This window comes from Bidens hawaiensis, unplaced genomic scaffold (assembly GCF_021521415.1).
Source record: "Bidens hawaiensis isolate Kalapana, Puna unplaced genomic scaffold, B.hawaiensis_p1.1 tig00030120_1, whole genome shotgun sequence".
Taxonomy (NCBI): domain Eukaryota; kingdom Viridiplantae; phylum Streptophyta; class Magnoliopsida; order Asterales; family Asteraceae; genus Bidens; species Bidens hawaiensis.
In genome coordinates, this window is record NW_027494998.1 from 248,691 (window position 1) to 260,145 (window position 11,455).

Genomic DNA, 11,455 nt, shown 5'->3' on the forward strand with positions numbered 1-11,455 from the left:
CTCAATATATAATAAGAGATTTACAACTGATATCCCGATTATTCCAGAAACCCTAGACTAAGTCTTCAGCAAGCCGTTACTGCCCACGTTTGTTTGTTGACGAAGTTCAAGCAGTATTCCGTTGTAATCCACGTTCTTGTAAACATATTTAATACGTGCTCTTATCTGCAAAACAGTTAGATAATATAGGATAATTGAATTAGTCAACGTACCTTCCTCAGAATAACCGCTTGAGTCAACATCCTCAAGTTATGCTCAATTCCGAGGATAAAAATCCGCACCCAACACCGTGGAAATTGCCACTAACTTGAAAGAAACCAACAAACACCATGAAAAGCTTGGCCAAACGTTGGAATTGAGACAAATGAAAAAAAAACTATGAACCCTCAAAGCGGACGGGTTTCACGAAGAGGCCACATTACTGCAACGACGATGTGTTGAAAAATGCACAAATATTATGGATATTGTTTTTTTTTTCGTTATGTATTTTTTTTGTATATATTTTTTAATTTTAATGTATTTTTATTTAATTATTTAATTTAATGGGTTTTTTATTTGTTTAGTTTAATTATAAAAAGAAAATAATAAAAAATGGTGACGTGACAGTGAGGGAATACAACACCATTACACCAAAAAACAAAAACCTGTCATTCGCTAACTGGACGCCACGTGTCATAATTCGCCCCAATTTGTAGCCCTTTTCACTATACATAGCCTTACCTTCGGTGGATGCTATGACCTTAGTTGGGGGTGATCAAGAATCTTGTGGACCGACTCTTGAGGTTTACATGGTTGTATTTTTAAATTAGAATCTTTTGATTTACGTGATTGTGTTTTTATTGTTTTTCGTAGCACGCATAACATGATGCTAACTCTAATATATTTCATTCCGTGTATTTTATGTTGGATTACGATTTTTTAATACTTCATATGATTGATTGCCATATTTTCATACATCAAATAATTAACTTGAACTTCCAAACAAAAAAAGAAATAATCATAATAAGTATAGTTCCGAACATCTCGAAATAAAACGTAGCTAAAAATCCAGACAGAAAAGCCATAAATACATAAACCAATAAACACCGATTACTATCATATGCAACTTCATACAGGTGCCACAATCTTGACAAAATAAAACTCTTTTGATTGCACTTATATGTTCAACAAGACAGTAATAAAACATTGGCTCACAAAAACTATCAATCACAAGACAATAAAATATCAAATAGAAATAGACACGAGAACCGCAATGTACAAACTCAGATGTTAATTTATACCACCAACACATGAAATACACGGCAGATAAAATTTCTTCACTTCATGGTACAACAATGATGGATATTACAGTTTCAACACCATTTGTACAGCTTTTTTCTGAGACTGTGTCAAACTCTACAAAAAAACGCAATTAACAAGTTCCGTCAATATAAATAAACTAAAAAAAATACTATTTTAAATAAATAAATGAATTCAATCATGAAACCTGGCAAAGATGATCAAAAAGAGGCCTGTCTCCCTGAGAGAACTCCTGAAAGAAGTTGGTGAGATAATTTGGCAGATTAATCTGGATAAACGAAAAAACAAACGTTTAAAAATATAACCAAAAATATTATGATCAAATTTTATGGAAATAATAATCTTTCAAAAAAGTAAACCTCATTTAGAGGGTCAGCAGCACTAAGTAGGTCATCATCATAACCATCATCTTCATCCTACAGAAAAATAGTAAAAATGAAATTAAATGATAATAATAAAAAAATACAATATTGTAATACATTCGTTTTTGGTTTCTTTTATCATTTTTATGTTGCGGACCTCGTTAAAAGCTTTTGCGAGGGCGTCTAGATAACCGTTTGACGGTCGACTGAATGATGTGTTACCGGATGAATTAAGCAAATCTTGCTCTATATCTGCATCTCCGGCTTCCACTTCTTCCCAATCACTATCCTGCATTATGAAATATATTATATATATAATTATATTAATTACGATAGCAGTGTTTTAACATAAAGGATGTGATACCTGATCGTCGTCCTCTAAAACCTGTTCTTGAATCTCGAGCAAAACATCAGCCAGTGTAGCAAGAATCTGTGTTTCCCACATAGAAATATGTTTATTAAATTCCATTATCACGCACACACATTCACACACATATAGGGTGAGAATCAATACCGAAAATTGGATTATTGCGAGAACAGCGAAAAAAAAAACCTACATTTCATTTTTTGATCAATGGTTCATTTTTAAGATTTTGTACTTCGTGCATACAAATGTATGTATGATCTTTATGTACATAAAAGACCATCAAATTAATTTCTTCACATGTTCTTTAGTATTTAATTGTTTACCTAACCATGTAGGTTATATACATAAACAACATTTGTTCTTTTTTTCTTTTAAAGTTAAGGAGGGGCATAAGACAGTCGATTTCTATGTATTTAAATGATTCATTTTGCTTTGCATGTTCCCACAGTATTACCCTCTGTATATAAACACACACACGATATCACCTGATGTGTGTGTGTGTGTGTGTTTAGTAAATGAGTAAAAACCTTTGCAGGAAGTGGCATCAATGTCCACTGGTCGGGAGCAACTTTGGACTTGGAACGAGTGGTAATCCCAGCAGACGACTTCACAAAACAAAAAAAAAATAAAAATTACTTGAAGTCAATTATTTAACAGATGTTTAACATCTTGTAAAACAATAACTAACAACCTTAATCAAATGTCCTTGAACATTAATGCTTCCAAATTCAACATGCCTGGTTGATAATAATAAAGCCAAAGCCGTGGTCGTAACTTTAATCTGGTAAGCCCCCTGAATTTCCCCTGCACTTAATAACAGTTATGTTAGGTTTTACAACTAACACAATAATAATATACACAACTTTTTAATATACTTGCCTTGCTGCTTGGTCCATTCTGACATAATATAATGTAACGAATTAGGGTAACCTTCAGCAGGGATGGTAATCAGCAAATTGATAAATTGTTCAACATGCGGTGAACTCATGTGAACCTGTGCCATAATTAAACAAGCATCACAAATAATCATATATAAAAACACAACTTTAGGTTGTGTCATACAATGATTATAATAATAATTATTATTATTATACCAGTCTTGCAAAAATAAGAAGTAAGGAGCTTCGTAATCCAGCAATTTGGCAGAATTGCATTCGCCTAACGAGAGCAGCAACAAGATCTCTAATATGTTGTGCCATTTGAGATGACAAATGTAGAATAAGTTGCAAAATATAGTTCCCGACAAAAAGCGATCCCGAGCTATCTAAATCAGGATCAAGAAGCCTGCCAAAATAGTCGCAATGTCACATTTCTCAAACAAATATACAGAATAGTTAGTTATCTTTTAATATGGGTGTCGGTCATGACGCATTATTAAAAAATGGGTAGATTCGGGCAAAAATAATTTGTAAATGGGTTCATTATGGTCCCCTCAAATTAGTCAACGGGTCAATTTGGGTCTATTTAATTTAATCAACAGGTCAAATTTGGCCTATTTAAATTAGTCAAAGGGTTAGTACCATCAACAGGTCAAATCTTACCCTCCTCAGACCCTACCATAGCTTTGCTATTGGTGGGATATACTGAGTACGATGATGATGATGATGATGATGAAATTAGTCAAAGGGTTAAAACGGACATGTATAATAAATATGCTAATTTTAAAAGTCCAAATGGGTTAGTACCATCAATGGCCATTGTTTGTCTCCACCACCTACCCGTCCCCGGCGCTACCACCGATACCAACACCGCCACTCCAACATCGCCGCCACCATGCCACTCCGTCACTCCACTACCAGTGCCTCCACCCCCGACACCTTGTAATTGTCACCACCGCCGTGGCTACCTCCAAGGTCACCACTAGCCACCGTAAAAAATATAGCGGGGGAACCTATTTTGGTATTTTTTTTGTAAAACCACTCATTTCAACCCAACACCATTTTGGCACATTCCATTTTGACCCGAACCCGTTTTGACCTGTCACCCAAACCCACCCGACCTGCCAAGTGTGCCAGGCTTATCTTTTAAAACAGTTGCTTCAATAACAAAAGATACCTTGAAGCTACATCAAGTAAACATCTCATTGTAAAACCAGAATCACCACACCATGTAAGTAATTGTTGATTTCCACCAGAGACAAGAGCAGCAAGACATTGAGTTGCATTCTGGTTTAACAAAAAAATGAGTAGGTTATAAAAGAAAGTAAAAAACGTTGGACGAAAATCAAACAAACATGCCATGTAAAGGACATAGCCTGCAAATGAACTTTTCATCATCATCATCATCATCATCATCATCATCATCATCATCATCATCATCATCATCATCATCATCATCATCATCATCATCATCATCATCATCATCATCATCATCATCATCATCATCATCATCATCATCATCATCATCATCATCATCATCATCATCATCATCATCATCATCATCATCATCATCATCATCATCATCATCATCATCATCATCATCATCATCATCATCATCATCATCATCATCATCATCATCATCATCATCATCATCATCATCATCATCATCATCATCATCATCATCATCATCATCATCATCATCATCATCATCATCATCATCATCATCATCATCATCATCATCATCATCATCATCATCATCATCATCATCATCATCATCATCATCATCATCATCATCATCATCATCATCATCATCATCATCATCATCATCATCATCATCATCATCATCATCATCATCATCATCATCATCATCATCATCATCATCATCATCATCATCATCATCATCATCATCATCATCATCATCATCATCATCATCATCATCATCATCATCATCATCATCATCATCATCATCATCATCATCATCATCATCATCATCATCATCATCATCATCATCATCATCATCATCATCATCATCATCATCATCATCATCATCATCATCATCATCATCATCATCATCATCATCATCATCATCATCATCATCATCATCATCATCATCATCATCATCATCATCATCATCATCATCATCATCATCATCATCATCATCATCATCATCATCATCATCATCATCATCATCATCATCATCATCATCATCATCATCATCATCATCATCATCATCATCATCATCATCATCATCATCATCATCATCATCATCATCATCATCATCATCATCATCATCATCATCATCATCATCATCATCATCATCATCATCATCATCATCATCATCATCATCATCATCATCATCATCATCATCATCATCATCATCATCATCATCATCATCATCATCATCATCATCATCATCATCATCATCATCATCATCATCATCATCATCATCATCATCATCATCATCATCATCATCATCATCATCATCATCATCATCATCATCATCATCATCATCATCATCATCATCATCATCATCATCATCATCATCATCATCATCATCATCATCATCATCATCATCATCATCATCATCATCATCATCATCATCATCATCATCATCATCATCATCATCATCATCATCATCATCATCATCATCATCATCATCATCATCATCATCATCATCATCATCATCATCATCATCATCATCATCATCATCATCATCATCATCATCATCATCATCATCATCATCATCATCATCATCATCATCATCATCATCATCATCATCATCATCATCATCATCATCATCATCATCATCATCATCATCATCATCATCATCATCATCATCATCATCATCATCATCATCATCATCATCATCATCATCATCATCATCATCATCATCATCATCATCATCATCATCATCATCATCATCATCATCATCATCATCATCATCATCATCATCATCATCATCATCATCATCATCATCATCATCATCATCATCATCATCATCATCATCATCATCATCATCATCATCATCATCATCATCATCATCATCATCATCATCATCATCATCATCATCATCATCATCATCATCATCATCATCATCATCATCATCATCATCATCATCATCATCATCATCATCATCATCATCATCATCATCATCATCATCATCATCATCATCATCATCATCATCATCATCATCATCATCATCATCATCATCATCATCATCATCATCATCATCATCATCATCATCATCATCATCATCATCATCATCATCATCATCATCATCATCATCATCATCATCATCATCATCATCATCATCATCATCATCATCATCATCATCATCATCATCATCATCATCATCATCATCATCATCATCATCATCATCATCATCATCATCATCATCATCATCATCATCATCATCATCATCATCATCATCATCATCATCATCATCATCATCATCATCATCATCATCATCCCACCAATAGCAATGCTATGGTAGGGTCTGAGGAGGGTAAGATGTAGACAGCCTTACTATAGGGATAGAGAGGCTACTTCCAGTGAGACCCCCGGCTCGATAGTAGTTTTGAATCAAGCCTTGGACATAAGACACATAGCACTCAATCATCGGGACACCGGCTGATTGGTACATGTGCCCTTGTCTTTCGGCTATCAACGCCACCACATGATGCCTGATTAACCTTCCGCCACTTTTAACGTTATTTTCACGTGATTAGTAAAATAACGTCAAAATTAGTGCAATTTTACTTTTGCCCACCCAAGGGTTCACACATATATACATTATATGTGCGCACCGCAAGCAGGGCGTGACTTGATCCATAAATTGCATATGTTTAATGAACAAAATTTGCAATTCTGTCTTTATAAAAAGATGGAAAGTTTTGAACAAAATAAAAACCTGCATTTCACCATGGTCATCACTCTGAAGGACTATACGTACAACCGGATCGAAACATACGTCATAAACTGCTTTTACCACATCAATAGGTGCATTCTGATATATCAAGTTGAGAACCAATAAATTAAATAAACAATAAAATACTAAAACAAAAGAGTGGTGAAAATGAATTTTAAAAAATGAATTTTAAATTAATTTTATAACTTGCCTTGAGTAACATAGTCAAAAGGTCCAATGAACCAGCAACTAAACCATCAGGCTGCTGTTGAGGCTGAGAAAACAACTCATTTTATGTAAGTAAAGCAATTTACTAATAAAAACTAATTTAGTATTTTATTGTTTGAATAAACTTACTTTGTTGAGGATGGGCCCCACATATGGCAAAACACGTGAAACAAGAGGATGAACACATCCAGGAGCATTTTTTATTGCCTATTATGAAATAGGATTGTTAATAACAAAACTAGATTGCAAGTCTCACTTCATTTAACAAAAGTACCTCAAGAACCTCAAGTGCGTCAATGCTTATGAACGGGTCCGAAACATGCAAAGCCCACATGTTAAGTATAATTGGAGAAATTACAGGCTCTATCGACAGTGCAGAATCATGACCTACAGCATGAAAATGATATTTTCAAAAAAAATATAAAATAAAATTCACTCGGCTTCTATGTAATAATACCAAACTACCAACCTGCCCTCACAGCTGCTTGCAGTGTTTCAAGGACAAGATGCATTGTTTCATCAGATGCCTGCATAATATTCCACATTTAAAAACCAAAATACCATTATTGTTATTGTTGTTATTAATATTATTATTATTACTACTACTACAGTACTACTACAACCTGTTTAAGAAGTTCTGTAAGGGATGAAAACAGAGCCAATATATGAGGTTGTGGTATTCCTCTATTTGTGTCGGGTAAGAGTTGAGAAAGTGCTTGACACGCACCAACTTTTACAGGCGCAGGCCTATTAAAATTTGAAATTAAACAATCGTTGTAATTGAACACTAGTAAAAGGTACTTAGTAATTTGCCAACATAGGAGCTTACACATCCATGCCGATTGCCTGAATAGCAGCATAGAGGAAATGATCAATAACTGCAGGATTGATCTGCAACATAAAATAAGTATAAATGTGAATAATGTCATTAAGAACATGAAATAATATATATTGATAATATGAAGAACGTTTATAGTTACCACTGATGAGAATTTAGCAACTGATGAAAACATACGAGCATAGAGAAATGGGAATTCATGTACGCCTGCATAGCAAATACAAAATAGTTAAATAGTTAAAATGTCAATAATATGAAAGAAATTAAAAAATTATTAACCAATATTATACCTGCTGCCATGTCTTCAGTCAAAGTTTGCTCCAATAAGTTCCCCAATGTGACTTCAGATGGCCCAGAAACCTGATCATAAAGTTAACAAAATATCACAATTTATACATGAAAAACTCAGATTATTAATAGCAATTAATCTATACCTCAACTTCAAGTAATTGTTCTGACACAGAAGACAAAGCAAAAAGAGCAGCCTCCCTCATCTGACATAATTTTATAATCCAATAAAGATTAAGATATTTAGAAAACAGAAAGATGGTTAAGATCATAGAAATATTTATTAATTACTGAGGCATACCCTCCACCAAACAGCAGAGCCTTTACCCCTCTCCAGCTGAGACTCATCTAATCTTCGTTTAGCAGCATTTAATATAGCATAAACACCCTCAATACCACAAGAAATTAAAATTTCCTCCAACAAAAGAGAACCTGTGAAAATAATGAAATATATAATATATGTGCTTTACAGCAACTCAAGCTAATGAAGAAAAATAGATGGCAAATAACTGAATCAAATACCAGAAACACGACAACTATAAGTACTATCATCTTCATCAGAAACATACTGATTAGCATCCATTGACCATGCATGGACCTGGTTCAATATATTTGGATATGTTAATAAATTAAAATAACTATCAACACGATATCATTAACTAATAGTATAAGATGAGATATTAAGTAAGCTACCTGTTGTTCAGTCATCTGCATAAACGCAATTGAATAGTAGACAAGATCTTGGACGCTATTTCCAAAAGCCTGAAGTAACAACTTTTTGCAAATGAACATCTAACATGATCGCATTCAAATCTTGCAAAAAAGTAAATTTTGAGAACTTACCTTCACAAACTTTTTACTACCAACAATTGTTAATAGAAACTCAAACTGCAGAACCAAAAAGAGGACAAAAAGGTTATATTACATCACAAAGGGTATAAGTGTAAATAAAGAAACTTCATACTTGAATTATGAAGGACTCGAGGCTTGTCTCAGAACCATCAGAATCATATCTTCCCTCATATGCATCTTCAAGTCCCTCAATGGAAGATCGTTCATATACACTGAGAGAGGACACAAATGTTTGCCACAATGGAACTAAAACCTCTGAAAATATATTTCTTTCAGTATTATCATTTATAAACAAGATGCAAAGTTAAACCAAATTGACAAGCTTACCCATGAACTGACTTTCTGCCAGGCTTGGGAAGTTTTGAACAAACTGACTCAAGCATTTTAAAGCCTGAATATGAATAGAGAATAACAAGTGACTGCATATTCAAGTAGAACATATGAAAAGATTGATATATTTAGACAAAAATTAAAATAAAATACCTCCATTCTGATGCTCCAATCATCTGGATCTTCAGATTGTACAGGATTTTTAAGAATAGATGAGAATTCAACTATCCAAGAATTGACTAATGGTAACATCAGTGCACTTGTTTCTGTCTAAAAAGCAAATACAAGTATTCTATTATGTTCATGATTTCATCACAGAAACCAAATAAACGATCAATTTGACAATCCAAGATTACCTTGTACACACCACTCATAACTCCCACCATAGATGTACAAGAATAGACGATAGAAAGAGCTTTTGTGCGTAACGGTTTGTCATAAATCTGTAACTAATAAGTCCCAAATTAATGAAAATGTTGACCAAATATACAGCCTATAATACAGAAAATGAATCTTCTATTGCAACTATTGTGCATTCATAGTGATTGTACATTTACAAACATAAAGAAAAAAAAGACAAATCATATAATAATAAAATGACAATAGACTTGACCTGAGGTGATGAAACAATAGTATGCAAGCACGGGAACAAAACTGGTATTATTCTCGGAACTAGTTGATCATCCAAATCAGCGCAAACGAGAGCCAAACATCTAAGAGCCCCGTTCACTGGACATTTTAAAACATTATAAAACAATGAAACATTATAACAATCGGTTCAGCCGTGTAACACAAAGAAGATAAGATAAGTTCAATATGAAGCATCAAGTAAATATCTACGATACCTGCATTTATATTACTTTGATCATTGATTAACTTCATTAAAAACGAGAGTAAATCCGGCCATTCATCTGGCCAATCATGGCGCGCAACTGATGCAACAGCCATACCAATAGCCGTGCAGATTTTTCTATGAGGATCATCCAGTGAGAGCAATAGAAGACCACGTATAACCGCCTGATAATAAGAAAAAGCTTAATAACTAATAAACTAGATACAATTCAACTTATCTGCAAATAATGAGAAAAAAGTTGACCTTTTCCTCATTTGAAACAACCGGATGTTCAAAAGCATCTTCATCTTCCTGCCAATGTTTCTTTATAAACTGTTTTAAAAGAACCGCAGCTAGGTAAAAGACAGTTAAATCTCACAAGAGTAACAATATGAAAAGAGTAACAAAAGACGTATAAACAGCATTGTCTACTATTTGTAAAAGGATATTTGGCGAGATCCTAGCGGAAGATCTCTATTAGCAGCAATCTTAGCTAAAGCACTTCCAAAACCTAATAAGATTTGCAGTAACAGTCACTCTTAATAATGATAATAATAATAATAATAAAGATAAGAAAAAGCAAATTATGAAAATCAGTGTAGGTATTTTAAGTGAGAAGAATATAACTGTTCAACATCATTAGTCATTTCCACTTTTCTAAATTGATACTTATTCCAAATCCACCAGGCATATCACTTTTAAAAAGAAAAAACATGTTGAGTTGCTTCAATTAGCTCATAATACTCATCTAAATTAGTTAAATACATTTAAATTTTAATGAAAAATCAACCAATTGAAACAAATTACAGAAATTAGGTTTTGGTATGTACCAGGTTGAAGGGAGGCTTGATTCAAAGAGGCTTCAGCGAAGGAACGAGCTTGCTGATTAGTATCGAGAGTAGCATTCAGTGAATTAATCAGCCACTGCTGATCTTGATCGATCAAATTCGCCATACTTAAACCAATTTAGGTATGTGTGCTGTGTGCGTATGTTTCCCGCTCTTTATGAGAATTTGGGGAATTGGAAGAGAGAGAGAAATATATATATAATATATATATATGTGGTGGGTGAGTGGTCTCATTTTAGGGTTTTATGAATACTAAACTATTATTAAAGTCGGGTCGGGTTGGCTTAATCATTGTGTTGGATCGGGTGAATTATTATGTCGGGTCGGGCTGAATCATCAATGATTATTGAATATCTTCTAAAATCGTCTATCTTTAGTCTTGTTAACAAACATTGGCCTTAACCTTAAGCTTGTGATTCGACTCAA

General features: G+C 34.0%; 1 protein-coding gene across 1 annotated transcript; it reads right to left on the reverse strand.

The window, feature by feature from the left end:
• Positions 1-1,247: 1,247 nt before the first annotated feature.
• LOC143579881 (uncharacterized) lies at positions 1,248-11,154 on the reverse strand. The gene is made up of 33 exons (XM_077063056.1): positions 11,012-11,154; positions 10,631-10,692; positions 10,446-10,538; positions 10,195-10,366; positions 9,963-10,078; positions 9,706-9,792; positions 9,503-9,619; positions 9,347-9,410; positions 9,132-9,274; positions 9,011-9,055; positions 8,861-8,929; positions 8,690-8,765; positions 8,469-8,599; positions 8,314-8,373; positions 8,170-8,239; positions 8,022-8,086; positions 7,871-7,932; positions 7,665-7,788; positions 7,511-7,568; positions 7,316-7,428; positions 7,171-7,248; positions 7,025-7,087; positions 6,817-6,912; positions 4,084-4,193; positions 3,123-3,312; positions 2,908-3,022; positions 2,720-2,832; positions 2,556-2,633; positions 2,026-2,091; positions 1,819-1,950; positions 1,659-1,715; positions 1,487-1,567; positions 1,248-1,395 (listed from the first exon to the last, which is right to left on the reverse strand). Exons 1-33 carry the CDS (start codon positions 11,133-11,135, stop codon positions 1,345-1,347), a joined length of 3,081 nt encoding a protein of 1,026 aa, XP_076919171.1. The 5' UTR covers positions 11,136-11,154; the 3' UTR covers positions 1,248-1,344.
• Positions 11,155-11,455: the final 301 nt, after the last annotated feature.